A 26,695-nucleotide genomic window follows, 5' to 3' on the forward strand; every position below is an offset into this window, starting at 1 on the left:
CCACAACGGGTTGCAAAGTGGGCAATTCAGGGTTAGTGAAACTGTGTAAGAAAAAGATTGTAGGGTGGGGTGGGTGGGGTGGGGGTGGGGGGAGGGTAGATAAGCTTTGCAGGTTTGAATTAAACGTTCAATAATTAGGCGCCCGCCTAAAGCCGTGCGTTTACGCAGAACAAAACCAAAACACGCCCAACCAGGCGGGAAGCCGCCCAAGTCTGGCCACACAGCCTGTCACCCTCGGCAAACGTGACGTCATCATCAGTCACAGCCCAGGCGGCGAGGCGGGGTCACGCGTCGTCAGCGCCGGGGGGCGGGGCTTGGCGCGGACCTGGGGCGGGGCTTGGTACTGACGCGTGTGGGGGGCGGGGCTTGGTGCTGAGGTGCGGGGCGGGGGCTGTGTGCTGACGTGTGTACCCGGCCCGCGAGCTCCGTGCGTCGGTTTTTTTTTGTTGAGAGGCGGGGGGGAAGGGGGTGGTGTGGCCCGTCACGTCGCGAGCTGTTCCGCCATACGCGCGCACACGTCGTCACTCGCCGGGTCGCTGGCTGTTGTGCGCGCTGACGTCAGGCGCGCGCGGGCGCGCACGCACACAGGGCGGGGCGGGGCAGGGAGGGACGGACGGACGAACGGAGGAGGAGAAAGATGGCGGCGGCGAGAATGATGGTGGAGCCGTGGTTCGAGTTGGGCGGGGGACGCCTGCGGGTGTGAGCGAGCGTGGCCCGTGTCCGTCTGTCCTCCTCCCCGCCCCAGCCATGTACCGGTAGAGAGGGAGAGAGAGAGAGGGAAGGAAGAGATAGAGAGAGAGAGAGAGAGAGACAGACAGCAAAGGAGGAGAGTTGACGAGCCTGAGGCCGAGCGAGGAGACGGCGGAGGGGAAGAAGCAGCTGACGATGGAGGAGGAGAACTCGAACATCAACGCGGACCTGGAGGTGCGGAAGCTGCAGGAGTTGGTCCGCAAACTGGAGAAGCAGAACGAGCAGCTGAGGACCCGCTCCACCCTCCTGAGCCCCCGGGCTGGGCCCGCTCCCCCCGGGCCCTCGGCCGGCCTCTCCCTGGACGGCCTGACCCAGTCGGACTGTCACTCGACGCCCCGCCCAGGAGCAGGAGGGGCCCAGGCCCCCGAGGCGCTGGGGGCCGGGGGTGTCGCCGGCCTGGGCTTCCTCTCGGACCCCGAGGGCGCGGAGGCACCGGCCGAGCTGACGACGCTGGATGAGGTGGAGACGCTGGACGTGGAGTCGCTGGTGTCGACGGGTGATGAAGAGGACGACAGCTGGTGAGTGAGGGGTCCGGGCTGGGGTTCACCGGAGACCAACACCGGACTGTGTCTGACCCGGGAGGGGTGGGGGGGGCAGCATCTGAAAAAATAATTGGGTAGAACGGCAGCTAACCTGCTTTTAACCTGATTCACTCAGTTTTTTTGGGGGGGGTCAGAGGCGGGAAACCCATCATTGAGAGTGTCCAAACCTAACTGAAAGCCTCAGGTACCCCTGGAAACAGTACGTGGAAATAAATACCAGAGATGTTTACTTGGATGCACACGTTCCCCTCGGAGCTCACTTCACTTGCTGTTTCTCATCTAAAACATGTCATGACGTTTATTGAAGGGTCAACTGTCCCGCGCCCTGGGACGTCCTCCCGACGTGAAAAGGCGCTCTATAAATGAAATCTTGTTGTTGTTGTTGTTTGTTGTGGCATGTAAGATCAACCTGCCCTAACCTCGCTCAGTTGGCAAAACTCAGTTGGCGTTTTGAATCAAAAGGTTATGGGTTTAAAGATCCTTCCCTGCCCATGACCACTTGGACCTCACAGTCTAGGCTGTCACTCCAATGTATTCTTGGGGGTATGCTGCAGTTTTGGAGGTGCTGTCCTTCAGATGAGATGTTAAACCGAGATCTGCCTGTTTAGGTGTATTCGAGAACAGAAAAGATTTCCTCCCGGTGTTCTGGCCAACAATCCACCAAATAAAAGTTTCTGCTGATGGTGGGACATTGCTGCAGTTGCCTATTGCCTATTCAGTCACTCCACTCCACAGTAAAATACTATGAAGTGCTTTGAGATGGGATGCCAATGTGATATTGCACTAATCAAATGCAAGGTTTCTCTCACAAAATCACAAAGCAAAGTCAATCTGCTTTACAGTATATCCTGTGAAGTGCTTTGAGACTTTTCAGCGACTTGATCAGGCAAGGATTATTATTTATTTATTAGTTAAGGCATACTTTAAAGGGTATTCACCAACTTGTGTTACCTTGTATCAGAAAGGTTGAATGAAACTTTGTATAATACCTTATTTTAAGTTATTTGGTGAAACAAATAAGTCAGTATTTGGCAGGACAATGGGATGCAACATCAGACCTCCATCAGGCGTTGATGGTGAGGCTCTTGAGCACATGTGGAATCTTGCTTGGAGCAACATTAACAGGATCCATTGCTGGTATGGGTTCCCGTCTCTTGATAGGTTTAATTTTATAGGTTCCCTCATTTTACTTCTCTCCGCCCCCAGGACCTCTACAACCACATTTAATGAAGCTTGTTGTTGCAAGCTGCCAGGTTATTTATTGTAATTCCCCATCCTCCATATGCAACATGATTCATAACATTGCTGTGCTATTCTTACACTCTGCTAATGTGAGCTGTATTTGTGCATATATAAAAATTGTCCAATAAATTTGTTCTGTAACCTTCAAACCTAATGTTTGAAGGTTACAGAACAAATAGTAAGTAAACTGAAATGCAATATATAATCAAATAAAAGTAGTAGTGAGTGTTTTAAGAACCTGTCCCATAAAATTATGTGCCTCTGACTCTGAAATTGTAATGTTCTTATATATATATAATTATTCTACTTTGTTATCATTAAATCTAAAGACCAGGGAAAACAGACAGCACTTGGTCAAGTTTTGCAAAAACATGTAATGAAGAATACTTGGCATATCCGTGTCATCCTGTCAGGATAGTGTTCCTAATTGGGGAATTATACGGGGCAATTATACTGCAGTTTCTGCCAGTTTGATGTGCCTTTTGAAATTGTAAACTGGAATTTTGTGACCCATACCTAATACGAGGACGTGATGGTAGCCCACCTCTCGGGATCTCGGTTTACCTTATCCGAAGTCATGACGATGCTGTGTCCGACTATGCAGCATTCGTCTCAACACTACGAAGGGATGTCGACTAGACTGAAAATCCCAACATGGCGCTGAATACATCTTCTGTCAGAAACAATATTCTGTTGCCTACCCTGCAGGAAAAGTCCTTAATGGGTAGGGGGTTCCTAGCTGAACAAGAAGTGAGAAACCTTACCAGGCAGCACTTTCAATGGCAAGCTATGCAGTTTTAGCTGGTTCGATTCCAGCAGTATCCCAGCGCACACTCTTAAGTTCTTGCCAACCTGCGCGTAAATTAGATAAGAGGATGCGTCTCTCAAGGGAGAAAGTGCGCATTCGATTCCAATAAATATCTCTGCAATTTCCATGTCGGGGTGGGATGCATGGAACCCCGTTTTGGTTTGGATACGTTAAGCACGGCGATGGGTTTCTGCATGTGTCAGACACCCGACTGACCAAAAAATCCAAATAATCTTTCAACTAACTAATTACTTCCAACGGTTTGTTTTCAACTTTCGTAGAATCATCGAATTATATACAGCACAGAAGGAGGCCATTCGTGTCTGTGCCAGCTCTTTAAAAAGAGCTGTTCAAATCAATCCCACTCCCCCGCTCTATCCCCATAGCCCTGCAAACTTGTCCTCCCCAAATATTTATCTAAATAACTTTCTTTAACATCTTACAAGTAAAATTGTTTGCCTGATCTTGGAAGATCTTGATAACCTAATACTGCAGCAAAGGACTAGCTATATTTGCAGTATAAGGCTGTGAGGTCAATTCCTTCAGTTGAATCAGCAATTCTTGACTATTCATTACAATACAAGCGTTAAGTGTTGCATTGTCTTAAAATGAAGCTGGTTCGCTTGTATTGTAATGAATAGTCAAGAATTGCTGATCACTTATTATCCAAATTGCCCTGTCATGACTGATATCACTTTTACTCCTGTAACTCAAATCTATACAAACTTATGTCATTCGATTAAACTAAATCTTTAGCATAACTTTAACATTGCCAACATTCCTTAATTTTCACCAGAATATAGCTGCTTACCACTGTAACCTAATACTGCAACATGGAAAGTGAAGACCATCTTGCTGCTTCTAATCATTCAAAAATAACCCTCACCTAAATATAACAACCATTATTTTGAAATTATCCCAGCTTATCTGCTTCAAAATATTATCGTGACTTAACCTCAGTCCACAAATCTTTTGTCAACTCTCTTTGAACCATCGGTTTACTTATTAATGATAATAGTTCTTGCATTTGATATAGCGCCTTGTCATGTCGTTAGGATGTCTCAAAGCACTTCACATGATATACTGTAAATTGGATTGACTGTATTTTGTGGGCGAAACATGGCAACCAATTGTGCACAGAAGTGTCCCAGAAACGTATTTTTACAGGGCTTTTTGCCCAGGTTTTCAAATTGCTCATCTGAGAAAATTAATTCGAAATATGACTTGGAAAATTATAATGTTTTGTCTACCAGCTGTATAAAGCTTCTTTCCCAACCAAAGCACTCCCTTCTTTTCAAGTTGGCTCTACTCCATATTGATGATTTGAGCCTTTAAAAATTGCAGTGCATATCTGCAGATAAATAACGTCAGCTTTCCTCTGCAGTTCACAGCTCATTGGTTGTGGTTAAATATTTTCAGATTTCTGCAAATTTTAAATTTCTGTAAAGAACCACATCTTTGTGACTTGAGAGAACAGAGGATTATCATTTTTCATTTGGCGGGTGAAAGGAATGCAGTTGGCGTATTAGCCATATTGGGGTCTGATTTGTGTCGTTTCTTAACGGGATTCCTTAATAAATTTCCATTGACCAGTGGAAACGCCACTAAAGTTGATTTTGTCGAAGAGGAGTTCCCATGGGGTGATGTACTTCCAGTTACCAAAACAACTACAATTTGTACTCGATTAGAGAGAACATCTGAAAGCTCTTTATAAAAACTAAACAGGAGCCTGAGTTGGTTGAGACGGGCAAGTGAGGGAGGTGGCTGAAATTGCAGTCAGAGATGTTTTTTGAAGGGTTTGAAAGCTAAGATGAAAGGGGTGAGGTGAAGAAATTTAAGACTAGAGTTGCAGAGGCTAGAAGGAAAGTGGTTTAAAGTTTACCTGCCATTGGCAGAGCAGGTAGAGGGCATGAAATAGGTCAGGATGGGTGGATCAGAGAAGGTGGCTGGAGGATTAGGGTTGTAGCAGATTACTGAGGTATGGTGGTCCAAGTAGGTATTTAAAGGTAAGGACAAGCATTTGAAAAATTCTGGCCTCGCCTGGTGTGGGAGAAGATGTGTTCTGTGAAGTTATGGATGCCCTGAAGTAGTAGAGGGTGGAGCTGTGGCTGCCAACCAGAAGGGTGTTGGAAAAATCGAATCATCAATGTTGTACAGTTTGCTTTATTTTTTCAAACAATTATGACCATGGGTAGCATCTGAAGAATTTTGATTGGGAGGAGATGGTGAATTCAAAGAAGAAATAAAACTTATTTGCAATCAATGTATTTGCACTCAATATAGTGTATTTAATTGATAAAAATGTACCATTTTAGTAGTATCCAATAAACGTTTGAATGGGAAGGAGTAAAATACTGGATTTAGAAAGAACATTTGTTGGAATGAATTGTTTTGAAATAAAATTAATATTTCCAATCTATAATTAACTGCAACTAATTGCATACATTTTTTTCATCTAAAATCATAGGTTATACATGTCACCAAAGAAGATGCCTACTCCTGTTCAGAGAGCTTTTAGCCCAATTCGATGGTGCAGACAGGTGCTGGATCACCCAAGCCCAGATATGGAAACTGCAAAAAGGTTATTGATACAGAGACTTGATCAAACAATGTCAGGTAACCTTTTTACCATTTGAAAAGTACACAATTTGACTGTTGTGTTACAAATGATTTTAGTATGTGGAGCTGCATGACATCAGAATGTAAGTAAAGAGGGTGTTGCCATAATTTCCTTTTGGAATACTCATTGAATCCTGCTGTTGGTTGCAACTGAGACATCTGGTGAAGTTATTAGTCCCCTTGAAACATTGATCTAATACAGCAGGTCTTTATCGGGAATGTTTTGTGTGTCTTTTACACAATACATAATTTAAGCAAATCTATTTCAGGTGCAGTTGTTGAACAATAGCTTTCTCTGCTATTTCTGTCAAATATTATTTTGGGGAGTGCTTGATTGAGTGCATAGTTGATCTGATGACTGAATCCAAATTTGGGATATTTGATTAAATGAAGATTTTAAAGTGAATACATGAGTTTGGTTTATAATCTTGATGCAATGGAACATAATTATAGTTTACTGCGACTAGTTAAGAAAACAACTTTGAAGTTCATAAACTAAGGGAGTAACAAAATATTTATATCATACTCTGGGATATGATCCAAGTATGTCACAAGATTAATACCCGTGATGTGTCAGTGTCAAATAGCCTGGTTTATGACGCTTCAACCTTGGATTAAGCATGGGTCCAATATCTGTTCACATGACTGATGCTTTATTATTTTTGTCCTAGATCATAAGGTCTCATAGTTATGTAATTCCAATTGACGGGCTTCATAACGTTCATTTTGTTTTAGTGCCATCATTTATTTTGGTCAGTGTATTCAAATCGTGCTCTTGAAAATGTAGCCTAAAATGTCAGGTGGCAGAATGGCTCAGTTGGTAACATTCTTGTTTCTGATTCAGGAGTCTGTTTGTTAAAACTTTATGTTGAGGACTTTAAGGATCGTAGTCATAGTCTAAGATGACCCTCCAGTGCAGTGGTAGGGGAGCAAATGTCAAAGATCCCATCCTTTGGATAAGACATTGAATAAAGACATCTCCCTGTTCAGGCAGATGACAAATATCCTATGGCATTATTCAAAAAGAGAAGAACAATCCTCCAGATAAAAATAGTCATTCATTTTGTGGCTATTGGTGGGATATAACCAAAAGATCATCGTGTTAATTCTGTATTTATCCCCCTACCTACCTCCCGTACCCTCCTTTCCTCTGGCTCCGGTCTGCTCCACATCCCCCGCCCCAACCGCCCTACCATCGGTGGCCGGGCCTTCAGCCTCTCAGCACCGAGGCTCTGGAACTCCATCCCCCAGTGCCTTCGCCGCCTCCTCCCTTTCCTCCTTCAAGGCTGGTCTCAAGACCTTTCTCTTTGACCGAGCCTTCAGCTCCCCTCTCGACTCTCTACCCCCTCCTCGCTCCCTCCCTTCCCTCCCCTCACCATTTCCCCCCTCCTCGCTCCCTCCCTTCCCTCCCCTCACCCTGACCATTTCCCCCTGCTCGGGTCCTGACCCAACTGTACAGCGCCTTGGGACGTCCTCCCGACGTGAAAGGCGCTCTATAAATCGAATCTTGTTGTTGTATTTTGTTCCAATATCTAATCAGATCCACGTGTGAGATTGTTCAGCTGGCTAAATGTTTAATATTCAAAATTTGTGCTGTGCATTTCAAAAGGTTTAAGTAAATCACTTAAAGGAAGTTTACAAGCTTTGTTTTGAAAATAGAAATAATTAACTACAAAATCAGACTGATGTTCACTGAGCAGTTGAGTTTAATCAGGTTCAGGCCTTCTTATTTCACAATCTCAGCAACATCGAGCATCCTTTATATCCACTGGATTACCAATTATCTATGATTACAGGGCCTTTAAATTTCAATTTGAAAAGAGCAGGCCCATCTGATTTAAGTGCTTACTGTTGTTTAAATATTAGCAGAAAATACTGGTTTGTCTGAGCAAATTTTTTTTAGCTTTCAGTAAAATTGTCAGTTCTTATGGAGACTCTTGAGTTGGGGCTCTCTTTGTCTCACTTTGATCCATCAATATCAATGACTCAGAAATGCCCACGAATCGCAAAACAGCTGTATAAGAAACAGCAACTTTAAATAAGTTCCTGTGATTCCGGAAACGTATGTCATTCCTCCTCATTGTCTGGTGTCCTGAAGCTGCATTTCAGCTCTTACTATTTTGAAGTCTCTGCTTTTTCAACAACAACTTGCATTTATATAGTGCCCTTCATGCGGGATAGCATCTCGGCAGCCAAGCCTTTAGTCATCATGACCCAACCCTCCGGAACTCCCTTCTCAATCCGTCTCTTTCAAAATCATGTGAAACTCTTGATCTTTGGCAGTACCTATGACAGGACACCGCCCCCTCCCCCCCCATAGGCACACGCACGCACAACTCCAGCACATTTTGTAAAGCGCTCCATAAAGTTACTCTATTTGAAGGGTGTTTATATAAATGCAGGTTGTTCCTTTTGTCTGTTTACTTTTATGGTTTCATGTGATTTCTCTCTTTTTCTTCCTCCCCCCACCCCCACAACAAAAAAAATTGAATTAATCTGCCAGCGTTCACCCTTCTAAGCTTGCATGTGAAGAATGGACACTTGGGTCAATCATCAAATGGGATTTGGAGACTGTGGAACTGGCTCAAGATATAATAATGCTTGCATTTGATATAGCACCTTATCAAATTGTTGAAAATCAAATTGTTGAAGCTCTTCGCAGGATTTCCTTTGATGTATAGTGACTATATTTGCAGGCGAATATGACAAACGATTTGCACACAACAATGTCCCACAATTTGCCATGAAGTGAACAATCAATTTCATGTGGTTGATTGTTGGTTAGGACACTAAGAGAAACTCCTTTTTTCAAATAGTGCCATGGGATCTTTAACGACCCACAATTTATGGAAAGTAAAATCTGTCAGTACATGTATGCAAATTTCCAGCTTCTCAGCAACTACACTGAACATTTTATAAGCATATTTTATGTTTAAGTGAATAAAATGCAATCAAATGACACAATGAAGGCACTATTATCTCAGGTAGTTCATACAACTGTGAAAACATTTAATAATAATAATGATTATCTACCTAAAATTAACATTTTATTACAGCCTTACTATCTTATCAAATTAGAATAATGTTCAAATTTTTGCTGTAAATTGTTCCTTTTGTTTTACCTTGCAGAGAGTAAAAGACGGAGTTTATTCAACAGCCCCTATAGTACTGGTGGTTATGCAAGTGGAGGCAGTAGTGCTTATGGAAGCAACTTCAGCTCCCCGACCTCAACACCAGTTAGATCCGCTCCACTTGTAAAGCAGTTGATAATGCCAGGTAGTCCAGGTGCGGAGACCGTTTTGATTTCTGATTGTTCACCACTATTTTTAATAACAAATTTGCTCCTGGGTAACGACTTTGGAGTTTAATAATGAGGAATGTTGTGATTTTATGGTTTGAGGGAAATTTTAATGTTTCTCCCACTGGGTACAATGATATTTAGAAACATGTACTGCAAGTGTAACTTATTATTTCTGAATTTATTTAATGGGTGGATAAAGGCAATCTGTGCTGGGTTCTTCTGACATTGTTTTCAAATGCAGCTCATAATTGACTAAAATAAATATTACTGTTATGATGGAAGCATTAGAAATGTTTTGTAACCAGTGTAAATGCAAAGGATAAGAACTGTCCTAACTTTTTAAAATGTATTCCATCTTAGGTCATTTCAAAGGCTCCATGGACAGAAATCTCCCCATCAGCCCCCAGTCCTCTGTGGATAGTGAGCTAAGTAATTCTGAAATCGATGAAGATTCACTAGGGTCTGGGTACAAGCTTACTGATGTCACAGATGTACAGATCCTAGCTCGCATGCAGGAAGACAGTAAGTATGGACCTGCTGATGGCTTGAGTAACATCTGAAACGGGGTTCACAGTTGAATGGTTCGGTAGAGTAGGGCTACATGTTAACAATAGGCCAGGATATTGGCAATATTACACTCTTATTCCAGCACATGCTGGCTGACAACTATGCTCCCATTTGGAGGAAGCATCTTGTATAAGCTTTTTACAAGAGAAAACATTGTCAAGTGCATAAGAAGAATGGTAAGTGCATTGTTTCTATTGTGCTAAATTGTCTTTCTAAAATTGTTGAATTTCTTCTGTTGGCCAGTACTTTTAGAGCCTTTTTGTTTCTTTACACATCACAACTCCTGGCTTAACTTGTCAATTACCACTTAAGTGGCCATACAATCAAAATCCTGGCTGCTTCCCATGTAAAATGATCTCAGCTTTACTTATCACTCATCTTAACACATGACTAGTTGCATTCCAGAAATTCTTGTAAGTGGTTATAATGTCAAATTCATCAGAAAATTTGTCGTATAAAATGGTGCCTTGCATTGCAGGCCTTCTGTAGTATCCTGTGACTGGTGCGGGTGCTCGGTGGAGGTTGGGTACACATGCTCAGATGCGTCACAGCAGCCTCTGGTCTATTGGAGGGCCATACCTTGGCCAATGACAGGATAAGGTGGAAGGCCAAGTCAGAGCCATCCAATATTCCAGAGGCTTCCACGATGCCCGGGAGGGAGGACCTATGCCAAACTAGCTACTCGTCAATGAGCCCCTTTCCCTTGGAGTGACAAATCTGAATGTCAAATTGAACTAATAGCAAGTGATAGTAAATTGAATAAATATAATTTAAAATCATTCTTTCCTAAAAAGTTTAAGCACCAATTGTGTACTTTGGTAGAAACTATTGACTTGGTGTTTGTCAATTGTGGCAATAGTAGCTAAGTGGTTAGAGCACTCGCCTCACAAGCGAGAGTACTTTAGTTTGATTCTCGGACAGGGTGAAACGTTGGGCAAATTTCCTTGCTCCAACACTTGTTTACCTAGCAGTAAGTAGGAACCGGTTGTTAGTCAATTGGCCGATCGCTCTTCGGAGGGTAATAATCCCTTCAAAACAATATTAAAAAAAGTCACTCAATCCATGACTGTTTGTGGGACACTGTTGTGTGCAATTAGCTGCTGCGTTTTGCCCGCAAAATACAGTCAATTTTGCAGTATATTCTGTGAAGCGCTTTCAGACGTCTCAATGATTTGATAAGGCGTTATATAAAATGGAAATATTATTATTACAATAGTTAATTAAATCTGCTTAGTTTTGAAGATTGGTGTATTAGCTAGTTTCACTCCATGCTTTTATTTTCTCTAGGTCTCAGACAAGAATATGCAGCCAATGCCTCAAGGCGTAGTTCAGGTTCATCTTGTCATTCACTGAGGCGGGGTACATTCAGTGACCAGGAGTTTGATGTTCAGAGTTTGGAAGATGAAGAAGAATGTGTTCCTCATACCTTGCACCCTCCCATGAATCGATTCACTCCATCTCCAAGACACTCCCCTCGACCTTCACCAAGGCATTCACCTAGGAATTCTCCACGCTCGCGCTCTCCTGCCCGGGGACTGGATTATAGTCGAGTATCTGGCTCTCCACAGCCCATGATTAGTCGTCTACAACAGCCGCGCCACTCTTTGCAAGGCCCTGCTGCTGATCTCCAGTCTAATGTAAAAAATGAAGGTAAGCGACAAGCAGTGTAATTGTGGACTAAAATCACCTTGTTAACATAGAATAAAAATTGGTTGTGAGTGCAATATTTATGACCGATCTAAATGTTCTCCTGACTCATTTGGTAGCACTCTTGCCTCCAAGTCAGAATTTTGTGGGTCCAAGCCGTATCTCAGGACTTCGTGCTTGTGTGGCATTCCTCAGGGCTCGGTCCTCTTTAATATATATATATATACCCCTGCTTGACAGTGTCATCCATGGGCACGAGGTTAACTTCCACTTATATTCTGGTGACACCCAACTCTATTAAACACATTTTTTCTGAAGGATTCTCACAGATTTTCAGCCACCATTATTTGCATGCATAATTGATTAATGGACCCTCCAATGGCATTCATGTTGCTGTGTTTAAGCAGCATAATTCAAAAAATCTAGTAAATGATCTAGACCTTTCTTTAATTCTGGAACTTTAAACGTTTTCTGTTGTCAGACAAAACATTCTAGCTCTTCCCTGCGATTTGGAAAGTCTTTTACTTTCCATGACTGATTTTAGAATTAATGTACCCCAGAGTCATATGTGCATCTTGTGAACCAGACTTATTCTTACTAACTGAGCAGTTGAAGCAAGAGCCTTTACTTTGTGTTTTTGCCTTAGAAAATTGATTTGCAAATTGCAGAATTTACTGTAATGTGCAGCAACTGTATTTGGTAGGTGAGTGTGGAAGTTTCCCATTCTGTTTGGCTTTTTGCTTCACTGAATAAACTCACTAAATCATCGTGGAAGCTTTTTAATGCCTGATTTTTTTNAATGATTGAGAGTAATCTATTTTCCATTTTGTTTCTGCCTTAGAGAAATTAAGACGTAGTCTTCCAAACCTATCCAGATCTAGTATCCATTCAGCAGAATCTGTCAAAAATAGCAGAAGTTGTGACTCGAATTTACAAGTGCCAAATGGGGGAATACCCCGTATTCAGCAGCAAGCTGCAGCGAGTAAGTCACTTTTTTGTTTTTTTTTGCCTTATTTGGATTTTAAGAATCTTCCTTTGTCAAGTTTTTCTGATATTAATAACTAAGAGACATTGGTAATGAGGTAACTCATTAAATGGAAACAGCTCTTGGATTATTTTCAGTGGAAAGTATTCATTCTCCTCCCATCTTGCTTTGATAATGTTTTTAAAATGTCTCCTACTGAGTTGAAGTCATTGTTTAAATCCATAGCCAGGATCAGCATGAATATCTTACATATCAAGATGACGCATGCTCACTGACCTTATTTCTGAGTGCCCTTAATTAATCCGAGAAAAATCTGCTTTCTTTTTATCCTGTAAACATTGATCAAGAGCTGTTAATTTTATTTTATAATTTCATGCTGGCCCAGGATTGACATGGGGGCCCTACATCTGGATTATTGTCTGCAGGGATTCAGGATTGGATATTTTAAACTATTTATATGCCAGATTTCAGATATTTTATGCCCTTATGTGAGTGACAAGGGGAAATTATATAGCATGAAAATACTACCACCATCCCAATAATGTTTTCCTCCTTTAAGTGCAATTAGTGTCCTTCATTGGCAGTATTACTGGACTAAACAAAACTGTACGAGCTTGCCCTCAGCTAAGGTGAGCATACGTGCACATCTTCCACTTTGTCTCTTCTAATGGATTCTTCTTCAGTTGAACATTGACAAGACAGCGACTTGACTCCCATCATTGCCTTCTTCCCTCAGGCCCTCACAGCCATCAAACTGAATGGATGCACAGTCCACTGCGTGGAGCCAGTGCGGAACTCCTAACTGTCCTTTAATCCCCACGTTTGTGCTGTGACCCATTCCGCTTTCCCCCACCTCCAAAGCATTCCCTGCCTCCACCACTATCTGTCATTTGTGGAGTCCTGTAGCTCAGTGGTTAGAGCACTCGCTTTGCAAGTGAGAGACCTGAGTTCAATTCCAGGCAGGGCAAAACCTTGGGCATGTTTCCTTAATCCATACGTCTAATAATAATCCCTCCAAAACCAAAAACAATAATAAAAATTGGTCATTTTCAATCTATGACTGTTTGTGGGACATTGCTGTGCGCAATTGGCTGCCGCGTTCGCCCACAAATATACAGTCAATTCACTTTACAGTGTGTTCTGTGAAGCGCTTTGGGACGTCCTCCTGACGTGAAAAGCGCTATACCAAATGCAAGGATTATTATTATCTTGAACCACAGAGAGCTTCATCCATGTATTTATCGCATCCAGGCATTGACTACGCCAGTGTTCCACTTTCTGGTCTCCCTGGCTGATCTCTACACAAGCTGTGGACTCTCCAGTCCTTTCCCACACCAGGCTTCAGGAACATACCACCCCATCATGGCTCCCCATTCCACAGCGGATAAAGATCCTTATTCTCACGTTTAAATCCCTCAATAGTCTTGCTCCACACTACCTCTGACCTCAAACCCTTCTTTCCTGGCTGATCCCTTTGCTCAGCTTGCTTTATATCCCCCACCCCATCTATCCCATCATTGGTGGGCGAACTTTCAGTTTACCCCAATCTCTGGAATTCCATCCGGAGTCCCTCCAACTTAATCGCTCACTTCCTCATTTTGTTCAAGGTCCACCGCGCAATCTACTTCTTTGACTGTGCTTTCAGTCATCTTTTCCTCCCATCTCGGCTGCTCCCACCCCCAGCGTGGGAGCCCAGCCAATACTCTTAAATGTTTTGGGATATCCTCGTGACGCGAAAGGCGCCATATAAATGTATGGCAGAGGTCTGCTAGATGTCACTTAAACAAAAGCAGATCTATGACTTTGGGGTCCCCATCCTCCCCCTTAAAATTATGGATGAAGACTTGTAGTGCCTTATCTGCTGTCTTTGCTTAAATCTGGTAACCAAAATTCGGCTTTTTCCCAAAGTTATTTTTTTTCTCCTCTAATAGAAAAATCGTTAAAACGAGTGGAAGAGAAGAAAGGCAGTGGTAAGAATGAGGTTACAGCATGACAAAGTGTACTTTATCCCATACTGTTTTTTAAAAAGTGGCATTTTTTCATTTACCACTGAAAAGCTTGCTGCAGGCCCTTTTTGGACACCAATGTAGCTTTGCAGAGTAAATATGGGCTGCAACATGCGACTGTTGTAAATGAATTGATGTTCATTGTATTCAAAATCCAATAAACAGCTTGTCATTAATTTGTGGGTATAAGGACAAAAATACTGATTGCATGTTTTAACTCAGGAGCACAAAACTTTATTTTAAAATAAAATATTTTCTAATGGCTTTCAATGGGTTGTGGTATCTTTAGGGTCATTTAGGACTGCATCTTTTCATGGGGCTATGTCGCATTTATTGTGGCTTTAAATGCTTTTCTGGGGCTGGTTCATTCAATCTGCATTAGGGTTTAGGAATTCATAGTTTTGTTTACTATGGTAACCTTTGTGGAATTCAAAATGATCTTGCATTGCAAACGCAACATTTGTGTTTTAAGCCTTGTATGTTTTGTTGATTTTTGGGGAAAGGTGAGGTGATTATTATACTTTACAATTTAGTTAACATGTATTTTGTAGAGATCTAGCTGAATGTATGTGCAATTCGACACTTTCTAAACCCAAATTTACAACAGCAAAATTACATTTGTATAGCGCCTTTCACATGGGAAAGACGTCCTAAGCGCTGGACAGTCAGTGTTTCGGACCCGAGCTGGAGGTTAGGATTGGGGAGGGCAGTGGGGGTAGGAAGGTGATCGAAGGCATGGTCAAAGAGGAGGGTCTTGAGATGGGACTTGAAGCAGGCAAGCGACTGGGCAAGGCAGAGGCACTGCGGGATGGAGTTCCAGAGGGTGGGGGCAGAGTGGCTGAAGGCCCACCTGCCAATGGTGGGGCGGGCGAAGTGGAGCAAATGAAGCAGGCCAGTGCCTGCTGAGTGGAGGGAGTGGGCAGGTTTGTAGGGGCTTAGGGGGTCATAGAGGATAGGGGGGAGCAAGGCCATGGAGGGCTTTGAAGGTGAGACCAGGATCTTGAACTGTACTCTGTGTGATGGGAAGCCAGGGAGGCGGGCGAGGAAGGGGGTGATAGGGTTACAGAGCCTGGTGCAGGAGAGGATACGGGCTGCAGAGTTCTGGGTGCTCTGCAGTCTATGGAGGGAGGAGTTGGGGAGGCCGACAAGCAGGGAGTTTGCATAGTCAAGCCTGGATTTACACCAGGTATAGGATTTAACAAAATTCAATTGAATTACGCTTGTAAGAACGTTAATTTACCTTGTCCCAACAGCTCATCTCCTAAGAAACTGAGCCTTATCGACCCAGAGAGTCTCAGTTTGTATTTCTAGCCTTGCCATTACCCTACCTGAAGTGATTTTTATGAATACAAGTTGTTGTAGAATGGTCCTTAGCATCTCGGACTTTGAAAGAAATGGCTTCAACTGACTTTTACTGTTCAGGCTGGCATAATAACGGTCACCTATGTAAAATATTGTGGAGAGGTTCTGGAGCCTGTAGAACCGTACTCCCAAATTGACACCTTTAGGAGTGGAGGGAGAATACCAGAAAGGCTCTAATTTAAAATTATTGCAAAATATGTTTACGTAAGAAAGCCCTTTGACCCATTTATCTAATCGTTCCAGTTTACCACTCCGATAAGGGTTGGCAGGGCAGACTAATCTGGGGACTGTTGAACACACAAAAATGTGGTGACCCTTCCCGAGACCTCAGCCATTCTTTCCGTTTGAGTCTTTAAAGGAGAGTAATTGTTTTATTTCATCTCGCATGATAAAAACTGTTAAATACACTCCATGCCCTTAACATGGAAGGTTTATTTCGCCTATAGATGTTTAAAGATTTATGTTGTTGTCACCAACTGCAGCCTTCATCTTGATATACAGTTGCTTGAGGTTCAATTGTCTCAAGAAAATGACCCAGTGGTTTCATGGAATAAGTCAGCAAATATGATAGTGTTAGATGTTTCCATGACTACCCTTTGGCAAGGTCGTGATTTCTATAAATCACAGTTCCAATTTGATGAAGCCATGGCTGAGCTAAGTAATTATCGTTGATTTGATGTTCTTTGATATATGGTGATGGTTTGTGGTGGCTTGTTTACTGCAGCTGAGTTTTTGTTGCTGGGCTCTTTTGCTTTGGCGTTTAGCTATGGAGCTTACAGTGGCTGAGGGCTCTTAAGTAAACTAAATGTTGCCATTACAGTAATCCTTCATTATAATGTGGGCCATTAGCTTTTAATATAGCCTCATAAAACACCCACTGATTCCAAAGGTAAACCTTCTCACCATTCACAATAACAAAAGCATCATAATTTAGTTGTTAAAATCCATAAAGGACTTCAAACCTTTCACTTCCCAAGAAAACATGTTCCTCTTTCATCTGGCTCAATCTTTAATTGAATTCCTCTTTGCTGTTTTTNCATTCACAAATGAAACTGCTCAATTTTTTTTTTGATTTGGCACAATTATTTTTGGGTTTATATTGTGATTTTTTTTGAAAAGTGTGCATCTACGATTTTTTCTGACCGTTCCCTTGTACTTTAATATTCTATTGTAGTTGTCCTTGTACTTCCTACATTCACTGTCCGATTGGCACTTTCATGATATTTCATGACCCATCTTCCAATAAAAACGCACATCTTTGAAAATTATTCATGATTATCTTATAATCGTCGCTTTCAACAATGTTTTTATATATATACATATACTATATTGATAATTTAGCAGACTTTGTGGAATCTTATATCCTTAAATATTTAATATAGATTTTGATCAGTCTCCTTGCTGTGAGACATTCTTGTAGCGAAGTGTGGAAAATGGTCAGATAAAATTTCAAGTTGTAAACTAATAGTACATTATAAATTATTTCAAATTTTTTTTGAGAAGTATCAGTTAAGTGTAGACTTTTTTAGCTGTAGAAGGAAGTAGAGATGCAAAATTTGATCTCCATGAAGGCAAAGTAACTGCTTTTTGAAAGGAACGATGGGGAATACTTTGAACATTTGGAATCTCCACCCCCCCAGCTTTCCTTTTTTAAATATTAATTACATCAAGATTTGAATTATTTACCAGTATGTACAGTCCATCTGGGTGTTCAGATTGTGTTCCATTAAAAAGTAAAATGTAAGTGGAATTATATTAAACCTATTGAATCAGGCTACCCTAAATAATTGGTAAATTTGACCAAGAAGGGTTGGCTGAATTCTCAAGGAATGAAAATCCTAGTATTGATTAAAATGTACTGATCCCATAAACCTGTTTTCACATTAACTCAGCAATAATAGCAAACACAGATTTCAGTATTCTTTTCACCTCACATTCATATTTGCATATCGGTCTTTTTTTTCCTTGACGAAATTTTGTGTGTGTTTACTTTGGTACATACACGCTTGAAGTTGTAATGAGAGCTTAATGTGATTTGTAATTGTTTCAGCACTTGGGGTTCTACACAGTTCCTTTTGCATGGCCCATCTATCTTTTCCTTAATTCACAAAAATTAAACGGTTTATAAAAATATGTTGTTTTGTCTACAGCTCAGAAAAAGCAACCATATTCTTGCAACACATTTCAGAATACCAAACTCTATATTCATAACCGAGCTGCCCAAAGAGGTAATCTACAATTGATTGCACTCCTAAATATGGATACGAGTGAAATCCAATAAGCTGTCTTCAAGATGACTGGTATTTTTATTTTGGAAATCATTCCTAGAAATGACAGTCCTTTATGCATCAAGCATATACTAGTCAGTAAGGTGGTAGTACATAATTTGTTCGTATGTATTAATCTCTCATCAGTAAAAATCCAGTAGATCTACAATAATCCTATTTCATATAGTCTAATGTTGAATTTCCCAAAGACAGTATAGTTGTACACAAACTCGGCAGCCAATTTGAGCAAAGCAATATGCCACAATAGTGCTGGAGTGAATAATCTCCATTATTACATTGGAGTTTCATCTTAGACATCATGAGTTTGTCCCGACGGATGATTAAACCCATAAGCTTCTGACTTAAAGCCGAGAGTGCTCCTAACTGAGCCAAGCTGACACAGTTTCTAAGTAATAGTTCAATTAACCAAAGTCAAAATTTATTTGTTGGTTGATTTGTGGCCACTTAACTTGGCATCACTGAATTATTATCCATTTTTATCAATATCAACCACCTAGATACCACCCTTTTGGATGTCCCTTGCCCATTATTCCTGCTATCACCTTAAAGAAATGGCATTCCCACCCTTTTCCTTGATCATGAATATTTCTTTAACTCAGCGAACCTCATTTATTCTGGACCTCATTCTCTCCAAAAAGATGACTCTCTCTATGGTACATTTTATCTTTTTGTGAAGAATAGAGTTGCCTCTGGGCTGCAACTCTCATGGTGCTCAGTTAATGAATAATTGGGTATTCAACACAAAGGGAATGGAAGACTGAAGTTAGCCATTCTTGTTGTATTTCCTGGTCTGAATCATTTGGTATTCTATTCTTATAAGATTGAAAGGGGTTTACTTTGCAACCTGTCAATCAGTGTTACAATATTCTGTCACGACGTGGCTATGGGCTTGTAGAACAATTAAGTTCCAGACCATACAGTACAGTCGGGCTTTCTTCAGGATTTCACGAAGCTTTCCAGGCTACTCTGTATCACAGCATTGATTATCTACGCACAAACCTGTGTAGCTGAGGAAAATTTGCTGTCTTCATATGGTAGAGATGGATGAGCAATAGTGCAGTTGATCTGCTTGAGTTCTTCAGTTTCACTTCAAACCCCTGAATTCCTTCTGTAAGTGTTTCTTAGATGAACAATTTAAAAATGCAGAGCATTCTGGGGTAACTTGGCTTGTTAGAGTAGAAATAAGTAGCATAGTCTTGAGCCTTGAGTGTTGTACTTATTTTTTTAAGATAGTCCTTTACAAACTTTTGGTGATGGTGACTTTATGGGCCAATGTTTTTGTACAAAACCAGTTTTGTAAAAGTTTGTTTTTACAAAATTACATATTCTAAAACAGTAAGTTGATAAAACAAGTTCCATATTTCTTTTGTATCCAGCAGTACCAAATTACAACTTGGCAGAGATTTCAGTGAGTGAGACGATCCACTTTGGCAAGTGAGGCAAGATTCTCCAGGAATGGGGGGGGAAAAAATACAAATACAGATTGGAGTACATGTTTCTTATCCTTATTCTATGAGGGGATATAATGTGGGTTTTCCATGGATTATTTTAGGAGAGAAAGATTTACCTTAGTTACAGGAATTATCTTGATAGTTTCACATATTCAGTAAAACTTGTCAAGCTAGAAAGTATCAATTGTAGACTGACATTTTTGACTCAACAATTGCTGCTCAGAAAGCTAAACTCTATACTCCCTGTTACAAAGATTTACAAAGAACGTACAGCACGGAAACAAGCCATTCGGCTCAACCAGTCTGTGGTGTTTATACTCTATGTGAGTCTCCACTCACTTCTGATATAGCATTCTGTTCTCATCAGTGGGAATAATGGAAAATCATCACTTAGCATAATAATACCTTTTATTGTTTAAACAGCTCCCAGTGGAATGTTTTTAATGTAGCAGTACTTTTCCATGTTGCTTCAAAGGAATATTATTCTCTGCACCTTAGACCAATGGAATTAATTTCCTACAGCACGTGTGTTTTTTTTTTAACGTTTGCAATATGTAATGCTAGTACATTGGGTAATTTTATTTCATACTTTTAAGATATTTATTTCAGAAAATGTACTCCGTTTATTGAAACAAACGTGCATGTTTTCCAATACGTTTCTCAAAATAGCTATTTCTGCAGAATAGGAATGAAGCAACTTTAAGTATATGCTGCAATGATGGAATGCGTAATATACTTACATTGTATATTTGTGTATGTCTGCTGCTTAGGTTATCATTCTGAAGATGTGCTTTCTTGAATAGTATTACAGGAATGCTAATATTCAAGGTCTTGGTACAAAGTGTGTAAAGTAATCTGAAATGAAAAATTTGAAACTTTTTCTTTCTTTTGCAGTACCTTCTCCAAGTAAACTCAGACTGCCTACAGGGCCATCTCCACTAGCTCTCCGACAACCTCTAAAAGCTGTGGTAAACCCAGGGCCGGTCTCTACCAGTTCTGTTCCTGGACCTGCTTCTGTTCAGTCTGCCGGTTCTCCAAGTCATACGGCATCAGGTATCGCTAGCCCTAGTAAAGGTACAGCAGTGCGAAGTGGCTTGCCAAGACCTAGTGCCTCTTCTACTGGGGGAATACCAGTGCCTCGGAGTAAGCTTGCACAGCCTGTTAGAAGGTAAGAGGATATAGCAACAAAGACCTGGTCTTCAGGAAACCCATCTTACCAGTCTGCCGAATAGGGGAGAACGAATAGAATGCTAGTCAACTGCAAAAGGGAATGAGAGGGAACGTTTAGACACAATACAATGCTTTTTTAGTCTCTATTCATTATCTATTAGTTTTTTTTAAATAAATAAATTTTTTAACAGGGTTACAAATAGAAACTGCAACCTGCCCATATGTTTAGGATAAATCGAGGGAAGGGTGAAGTTTGCTCTTTAAGTGAAGGATGACATTGCATGGAAATAGAATACCTTTTCTCCACTTGTTAGTGTAAGCCTTGAGCACAGTTAAGTCGGCATATTTACAGCTAGGTCCAGTGCAAAGTTTAATAATAATAATCCTTGGGTTTAATATATTTCCTTATCAAGTCATTGCGATGTCTCAAAGAATGAAAATTGTAAAGTGGATTAGTTGTGTATTTTGCACTGATATTCCACAATAAGTCCTTTAAGTTTTTCAGAAGGGAAGCCGTACTGCATCCACTCATGCATCAGCATGAATGGTTCCACTTCTCACACCAGCCAACCCTATGAGTAAGATTGCCAACATACACAACGTTTTTCTAATGTGAATCATATCCATTAGATACAGGATTGCGACTGCTCAAATATATTCTTTTCATAATAGATTGTATAGTTGACAAATACAGGATGTATTTTATCCCATTTGTCTGATCTGAATTGAAACCTGGCTCTCAGGATGGAAAGGTATTTGCAGTGTTTCTCTGTTTATCACAAAATGTGTGCAGGACAATTTACAGGCTTGTTAGTGTTACAAACGGTTAAATCAGTTTCATTCCATTTTCCAAACGAAGGAAGCCAGGACTTTTTTGTCAGAGAGGGCTCTGTGATAGACTTATCTTTGTTGTTGAAATGAAACTCTTACTTCACGAAACTTATATTAACTGTTGAAGTGTTGACTGCTATGACTTATGTGAGTTCTATTATAGTATTATTGAAGAAGGGCTGCATGGGCAAGATACCCATGGAACACTGCTCATTTATTGTATTGCAACTCAAATGTGGTTTGTTTTAACTCAATAACATTCTTTGCCATTCTAAAGCACTGTACACTTTGTTTTATGCATTTTCACTTTATAATGGTTCATAGTAAAATTGAAATGCAGAAGAAATTGGCCATCCTGTCAAATAGCAACCAAAAGTGAAGTGTAAACCTTTTCCTGTTCAATTGGTTCTCAGATCATTGCCAGCTCCGAAGACTTACAGCAGCATTAGAGACGAAAGCTGGAAAGATGGCTGCTACTAAACTGATTACAGTGAACCAACCATCTGAGATTTGCGGCGCTACTGTTCCCCAAGCTAAAGAACTTACTTTGACTGTTTGGAAAAAAATTAGCAGGATTTGACAAATTCCATTTCTCTGTCATAAATCAGCACAAATTGGCAGAGATCGTGGAGAAGCACTTTATTGACATTACACATCAGATTTTTCATACTTGTACAATCAGTTTTTCCATATCCAAGTGCATTGTTTTATGGTAATAAGCAATTTAAGTCATTTAGTACAAAAAGACAGAAACCTAGACATAACCCCAAAAAATGCCAAAGAGGGGGAAACAGACAATGGTGAGAGAATGGATAACTGATGTTGTAGCAGACTTTGGGAATTGACAACTCAAACTGTGAGATTACTTATGGAAGCCTGTTTTGTACAATCAATTATTGTCGTGTTGATAAATTTTGTACTCCTGAAGTAGGACAAGGCACAATTCCAGTTGTAAAGGGGAAAATGTAAAGGCATCGTAATCTACAATCCAAATGTAACCTGACAATGTACAGTAGAAAAACAGAAGCCCTCAATTGTTTTTGGCAGGAATGCTTTCATGAGCAATGTGTAAAGCAGATTACATACAACCGTGTATTTTGTTTGTGCGCAACTTTTCTAAAGTGAAAAGCAAATTGGTATTTTTTTTAAATTAAAGTCAATTTTTCATCATGGTATCAATGGTAGTAACCTATTATCCTAGTAATGACATTAGTACCAGATTTCACTAATTTATTGCAGTTTTACACACAATGTCAATTTGCAGCAGTATGTTGTTTTTCGAATGTATTTTAATGAAATGAATGAATTTCTGGTGAGCACTGGGATTGTGTCCTGTGATACACATTGAACATTTTTGACACGTTGTTTGCGAAATGTATGTTGTAACCTGAATGGTGCTCCGTGCATTCAAAATGCTGTAGGGAAGTGGCTTTAAGTTGGAAAATTGAATATATTGGAAGTCTTTTTGTAAATTAAACACTTTGTTTAACCATTTGCCCATACCAAGGGAGGAAAATTCATTGAAGTAAAAGGTTTGTTGGGGAAAATATTTCTGGTATCAGTTTATGCGAGTTTGAACATTTTTCTCTTTTTTTAATGCCAAAGGGCTTAGTGTTAAGCAAGTTTTATTCAGTAGCTCCATACCGTACAACACTGGCTCAGGAAAGAGTGGCTTTAATCTACAGCCAAGATTTCTGCATGCACCTCAAATAGGAGATTTAGCTTTTATATTGTATTTCTTTAATAGATAGTCAGTGAGGACTTAGTCCAGTTAAAGTTATAATCTGATCACACCACAGTGCTTACAACATAAAATAGGACATAGGTCTCTTAAGACTATGCACTCATATCCTCTTATACAAATGCACTTGCCTAGAGCTGTTTGACAAATGCTACAGCCTGGTGGGTGTTATTCAATGATTATTGTTCAAGAATGTCACTACAGTTCATTTATAGTCATTTGAATGAAAGTTTACAATTAAGTGTATTTACATACTACTGCAGGGACTTGTATGTTCAAAGTTTGTCACTTTGTGAATGTGACCACAAGATAGAGGTTCATGCAGCTAGTCGGTGGTAGGGGAGGAGGCAGGAATGAGGCCACATTTCTTGGCTTTATTTTTGAAAAACTTTGATTTTACAGAAAATATTCCTCGCAAATTTTAAAAAAATTCCCATAATAGTGTTCAAATGTAACAACCAGCTATGTATTCAAACTTTACACCAGAAGTACCACTCTCCTGTTACTGATCAAAAATGATAAATTTGAAACACTGAATCCCTCGGCCCTTAGTTTAATGGGTTGTGAAAAAAGTTCTAATAAAAATGAAGACAGTACTGCGAGTATTTATTTACTACCAAACATTATATTTAAATATGCACATGTAATGGTGATTGCTGCAGTTCTTGCGCTCTGACTGAATATTGGCCTAAACAGCAGGTTTGTTATACTTTTCAAGTGTTACCTTTTCATATCTAAAAGAGTAGTCTTCATAATGAGTGATGTAATTTCTAATAAAAAATTTGGCTTTGTATCGCAATATTGGGAGATGTATGCTGTAAACTAAACAGCCATTTTTTTAAAAAAAAGTTGGGTTTAGTCCTTTACATAGGGTATTGTACACTCAGAGAGCTTTGTCTTCAGAGACTTACTGTGGAAGTGCAAAAAATGAAATACAAGAAAAATTTCAAATGATACTTGGATTTGGGATTGAATATATTTGAATTAGGCCTCTTTCTCTCACCCCCACCCACCCACCACCATCATGTGAAAACCTTGGATAATCTTACTTAAAATACGCAACAGTAACATTTTTGTCTTATTTCATGATTACACCATTAGATTTTGTTTTCTGAAAACCTATTTTAACATGTGTACACACACTTTGTAAAGGCACTTATGCATTGCAGTACTGTGATTCAACAAAAAAAAAGCCTCACTTTAAGAATAAAATGATCAGTAAAATTAAAATCGTCTCCCCGCTGTGATTTTGTGAAACTGTCAGATAATCAACAATTTGACATAATTAAACATTAAACTCAATCATTATGGGCAAAATAAACCTGATACACTATGGGAAGTGTGGAATTGTTACTTTTATATATTAAAATAGTGCCTAATTTAAATTACTTCATTTTTGAGGTGGTTACACTTTTGGTTGTTGAATGTACGTCAACTTTTTGTGCCAATTGCTTGGAGTAGACACGTAAATAAATGGTTGTCTTCAAGTCTAGCTTTGAATATTTAATTTTTTGCTCTGCCATGTAACTTTTTTTGTAAATGTGTTCACGGACTTGTTTTAAAAAAAATTGCAAGAATTACCTCTTGTTTAAAAAATAAACAGTTCTTGACATTTTTGAAACCAGTTTCCGCTTTGTTTTGTATATGAAACTGAATGTACATTTACATTTAAACAAAGCAAGATTTTAGACAGTTGGTTTAGAATTGTTCCTGTACATTTTCCAAAGCACAAACTCATCAAAAGGAAAACGATAACCAGTTAATAATCCATGCATTTAATTAATCCTTACCTTTGATAAAGCAGCTTCATGTCAAGAGGTCATCTCAAAGTGCTTCATGGTATTTAATGTGAATACTGTCTCCTACTCTCACAAGTCCCCCGGTACACCAGCCACAAACCCTCAAGCTACAGGTAGATGCCACTGAATGCATCTAGCACAAATTCAATCCAATCTAGCTGTATACCTGGACCGCTTCAAAACCTACTGCTCTGCCTTTGCCTCAACTAAATTGTCCTGCTCCAAGATCATCCTGAAGGCCAAAGATAACCCCAGGTTCCTCTTCACTACAAAAAACTACACCTCTGCCCACTTTCACGCACCTTGCCTATCCTCTCCTCCAACTCCAAATGTGAGGTGATAATGGACATCCTTGAGTCCAAATTGAGGAATTTTTTTGGATCACCTTGGGGTATCACATACATGGAAACCCATCACCATGCTTAAGAGTATCCAAACCAAGCTGAGATTTCCATGCATCTCACCCACACTTGGAAATTTCAGAGATAGATTGTTGGAATGGAATGGTACGCACACTCTCCCTGGAGGGATGCTCACCTAATTCCGGGAAGTATTAGGCACAGGTTGGCAAGAGTCGAGGCTTTAGGACCCCAGACTGCGTTGGGGTACCGCAGGAATCTAACCAGCTAAAACTGCATAGGATAATCCATATTGCTGTCCGGCAAGATTTCCCCCCTGCTTGTCCAGCTAGGATCACCCTATCCGTTAGGACTTTAGTTTCAGGGTTAACAGCAGCTGAGTGGGATGACTCGCTGCTCTCAGTGACTGGTTTGTTCTTTTAGTACCTGCCGATGAGTTTACAGGGTATCCCCTCTGCTACCTCTGCCCTCGTTACCATCTCCACCTCCCGCTCCGGCCTCCACCAATCCCTCCTTCCACACTTTTGATCCCGTCTCCCCCTCCTTTCTCTCACCTCATATTCTCCCAATTGAAGCCCACCACCCGATTCCTTGACTCCATTCTTAACCCTCTTACCACCTAGCTCCATCTCCTTTCCCCCCTACTAACAGACATCATCAACCTCTTTCTATCCACTGGTATTATTGCAGCCCCTTAAAAACATCATTACCCCACCCTCAAAAAAACTTCCATCTCTGTTCTGTAACTGCCATCCCATCTCCAATCTTTTCCTTCCAAGTTTCTGCTATGAGGCATTGCTACCTAGCTTTGCTCTTTCCTGCTACTGCCTGTTTGAACCCCTCCAATTGTGTTTCTGTGCTGCCCACAGGACAGAGACAGCCTTAGTCAAACATATAAATGACAATCTGTCCATCTGTGACCAGGGCTCTGTGTCTTAGCTCTTGATCTTGATCTCTCTGCCGCCTTCAACACTGTTCAACACTGACAGCATCAGCATCCAAGGCTGCACTCTCAACCTCTCAAAGCCGTCAGGAATCTCGGGGTTCTGTTCGACCCTGAGCTGTCCTTTCTCCCTCATATCCGCTCCACAACTGGCACCGCCTTCCACCACCTCCGGAATATCGCCAGACTACGGCACTACCTCACCCCTCACGCTGCTGAAACTCTGGTCCACGCCTTTGTCACCTCAAGGCTGGACTATGGGAACTCTCTCCTCGCCGGCCTTC

The 26,695-nt window shown here is 40.6% G+C and overlaps 1 protein-coding gene across 3 annotated transcripts; it reads left to right on the plus strand.

Moving 5' to 3' along the window:
• Nucleotides 1-593: 593 nt before the first annotated feature.
• On the plus strand, nt 594-24,797 carry slain2 (SLAIN motif family, member 2). Of its 3 annotated transcripts, XM_007892722.2 has the most exons (9): nt 594-1,268; nt 5,810-5,958; nt 9,091-9,246; nt 9,623-9,784; nt 11,117-11,479; nt 12,318-12,458; nt 14,393-14,431; nt 20,463-20,736; nt 21,983-24,797. In XM_007892722.2, the coding sequence occupies exons 1-9, from the start codon at nt 886-888 to the stop codon at nt 22,047-22,049; spliced, it is 1,734 nt and encodes a 577-aa protein (XP_007890913.1). In that variant the 5' UTR covers nt 594-885; the 3' UTR covers nt 22,050-24,797. The 3 variants fall into 3 exon arrangements, with proteins under 3 accessions (XP_007890913.1, XP_007890914.1, XP_007890915.1); XM_007892723.2 differs by lacking the exon at nt 14,393-14,431; XM_007892724.2 differs by lacking the exons at nt 20,463-20,736; nt 21,983-24,797 and adding an exon at nt 17,980-18,125.
• Nucleotides 24,798-26,695: the final 1,898 nt, after the last annotated feature.

Source organism: Callorhinchus milii, unplaced genomic scaffold (genome assembly GCF_018977255.1).
Source record: "Callorhinchus milii isolate IMCB2004 unplaced genomic scaffold, IMCB_Cmil_1.0 Scaffold1, whole genome shotgun sequence".
Taxonomy (NCBI): Eukaryota; Metazoa; Chordata; class Chondrichthyes; order Chimaeriformes; family Callorhinchidae; genus Callorhinchus; species Callorhinchus milii.

Bases quoted from the DNA above. Each gene is read 5' to 3' on its own strand.
- slain2 (XM_007892722.2), top strand. From the start codon at position 886: ATGGAGGAGGAGAACTCGAACATCAACGCGGACCTGGAGGTGCGGAAG. The intron at 1,269-5,809 runs GTGAGTGAGGGG...CTAAAATCATAG, and splicing joins GATGAAGAGGACGACAGCTG to GTTATACATGTCACCAAAGA. The intron at 14,432-20,462 runs GTAAGAATGAGG...TTTCTTTTGCAG, and splicing joins GGAAGAGAAGAAAGGCAGTG to TACCTTCTCCAAGTAAACTC.